The sequence below is a fragment of the Triticum dicoccoides genome, chromosome 5A (genome assembly GCF_002162155.2).
Source record: "Triticum dicoccoides isolate Atlit2015 ecotype Zavitan chromosome 5A, WEW_v2.0, whole genome shotgun sequence".
Classification (NCBI taxonomy): Eukaryota; Viridiplantae; Streptophyta; class Magnoliopsida; order Poales; family Poaceae; genus Triticum; species Triticum dicoccoides.
In genome coordinates, this window is record NC_041388.1 from 661838412 (window position 1) to 661840536 (window position 2125).

General features: G+C 64.5%; 1 protein-coding gene across 1 annotated transcript; it reads left to right on the forward strand.

The window, feature by feature from the left end:
• Positions 1–69: 69 nt before the first annotated feature.
• Positions 70–2125, forward strand: LOC119303863 (protein NRT1/ PTR FAMILY 5.7-like). The gene is made up of 2 exons (XM_037581013.1): positions 70–299; positions 411–2125. The coding sequence occupies exons 1-2, from the start codon at positions 146–148 to the stop codon at positions 2012–2014; spliced, it is 1758 nt and encodes a 585-aa protein (XP_037436910.1). The 5' UTR covers positions 70–145; the 3' UTR covers positions 2015–2125.

Genomic DNA, 2125 nt, shown 5'->3' on the forward strand with positions numbered 1-2125 from the left:
ATGCCCCACCCGCGCGGCTATATAACCCGACCTCTTTTCCTCCCAGCCTCACACCAAGAACCACAGATCAATCTACTACGTCCAAAAGCGCAGTGGAGTGAGTCCTTTTGCTTAGTTTGGACTTTGGAGAGAGGTTGATTCGGCGATGAGGAAGCAGCAGGGTTTAAGCGGCGGCCATGGCGTCGCCGTTGATGATGGGGAATGGGACAGATGGGTGGACGACTCCTCCGTCGACCACCGCGGCCGCCCGCCCCTCCGTGCCGCCACCGGCTCATGGAGGGCCGCCATGTTCATCATCCGTAAGCTCCTCCCTCAAACTGCCTGCCAGATCTCTCTGTTTCTGTCTCTGTCCGTTTGGTACTTTGGTCGATGGCAGTGTGTAAACGTTTCTTGTTGTATGGTTTTGGCAGTGATCGAGTTCAGCGAGCGGCTGAGCTACTTCGGCATCGCCACGAGCCTCATGATCTACCTCACCAAGGTGCTGCATCAGGACATGAAGGTCGCCGCCGAGAACTCCCAGTACTGGATGAGCGTCACCACCCTCATGCCGCTCCTCGGCGGCTTCCTCGCCGACGCCTACCTCGGCCGCTTCCGCACCGTGCTCCTCTCCACCGCCGTCTACCTCCTCGGCCTCGTCCTGCTCGCGGTGGCTCAGCTGGCGCCGGGACTGAGGCCGAGCGGTGTCTCCGTGCCGCGGGTTCACGAGACGCTCTTCTTCGTCGGGATCTACCTCGTGTCCGTCGGCACCGGCGGCCACAAGCCGGCGCTAGAGAGCTTCGGCGCTGACCAGTTCGACGACGGCCACGCCGGCGAGCGGCTGCAGAAGATGTCCTACTTCAACTGGTGGAACTGCGCGCTCTGCTCCGGGGTCCTGCTCGGGGTCACCGTCGTCGTCTATATCCAGGAGCGGATCGGATGGGGCGCCGCCACCGTGCTCCTCGCCGCCGTCATGGGCTGCTCCCTCGTTGTCTACCTCGCGGGATGGCGGACGTACCGGTACAGGGTGCCGCAGGGCAGCCCCCTCACGCCGTTGCTGCGGGTTGTCGTGGCTGCGGTCATAAAGCGGCGCCTTCAGCTGCCAGCCGACGCCGGCGAGCTGTACGAGGAGGATGACGGCAAGAAGAGGCTGCTCTGCCACACCGACCAGCTCCGGTGTCTCGACAAGGCGGCAATCTTTGAGCATGGTGGCGAGGTCTGGCGGGGGGCGTGGCTTCTGGCGACGGTGACGCAGGTGGAGGAGACGAAGTTGGTGGTGTCGATGGTGCCCATCTGGGTGGCCACGCTCCCGTTCGGCATGGCGGCGGCGCAGGTGTCCACCTTCTTCATCAAGCAGGGCATGGCCATGGACCGCCACCTTGGCCCACACTTCGTGCTCCCGCCGGCGTCCATCTTCGCCCTGGCCGCCATCGCCATGATCACCACCGTGGCGCTCTTCGACAAGGTGCTCGAGCCGTGCCTGCGCCGGGCGACGGGCGCCGAGCGCGGGATCAGCGTACTCAGGCGCATCGGCGTCGGCATGGCGTTCGCCGTGGTGGCCATGGCCGTGGCGGCCGTCGTCGAGCGCCGCCGCCTGGACTCCAAGGTCACCATGTCGGTGTTCTGGCTGGTGCCGCAGTTCGCGCTGATGGGCGTGGGCGACGGGTTCGCGCTGGTGGGCCTGCAGGAGTACTTCTACGACCAGATGCCGGAAACGATGCGCAGCCTGGGCATCGGGCTGTACCTGAGCGTGATCGGCGCCGGGAGCTTCCTGAGCAGCCAGCTGATCGCGGCGGCGAGCCGCGTGAGCTCGCACGGCGGGCGGCGGGACGGGTGGTTCGGCAAGGACCTGAGCCGGAGCAGGCTGGACCTCTTCTACTGGCTGCTGGCCGGCATCAGCGCCGCCAACCTGGGCTTCTACGTGCTCGTCGCCACCCGGTACTCGTACAAGCAGCAGACCGCGAAGGCCGGCAGGGTCGGCGCCGACAAGGACGCCGCCGCAGGCGACGTCGAGTGCGCCATCGCCGCCGCTGCTTAATTTGGAGTACGATCGATGCCAAGGGCATCATACATATAGATCGTACATCGTTCGTGATAATTAAGCTGGTGCGTGAAAATTTAGTTCAGTTGATAAACATGTACTACTCCG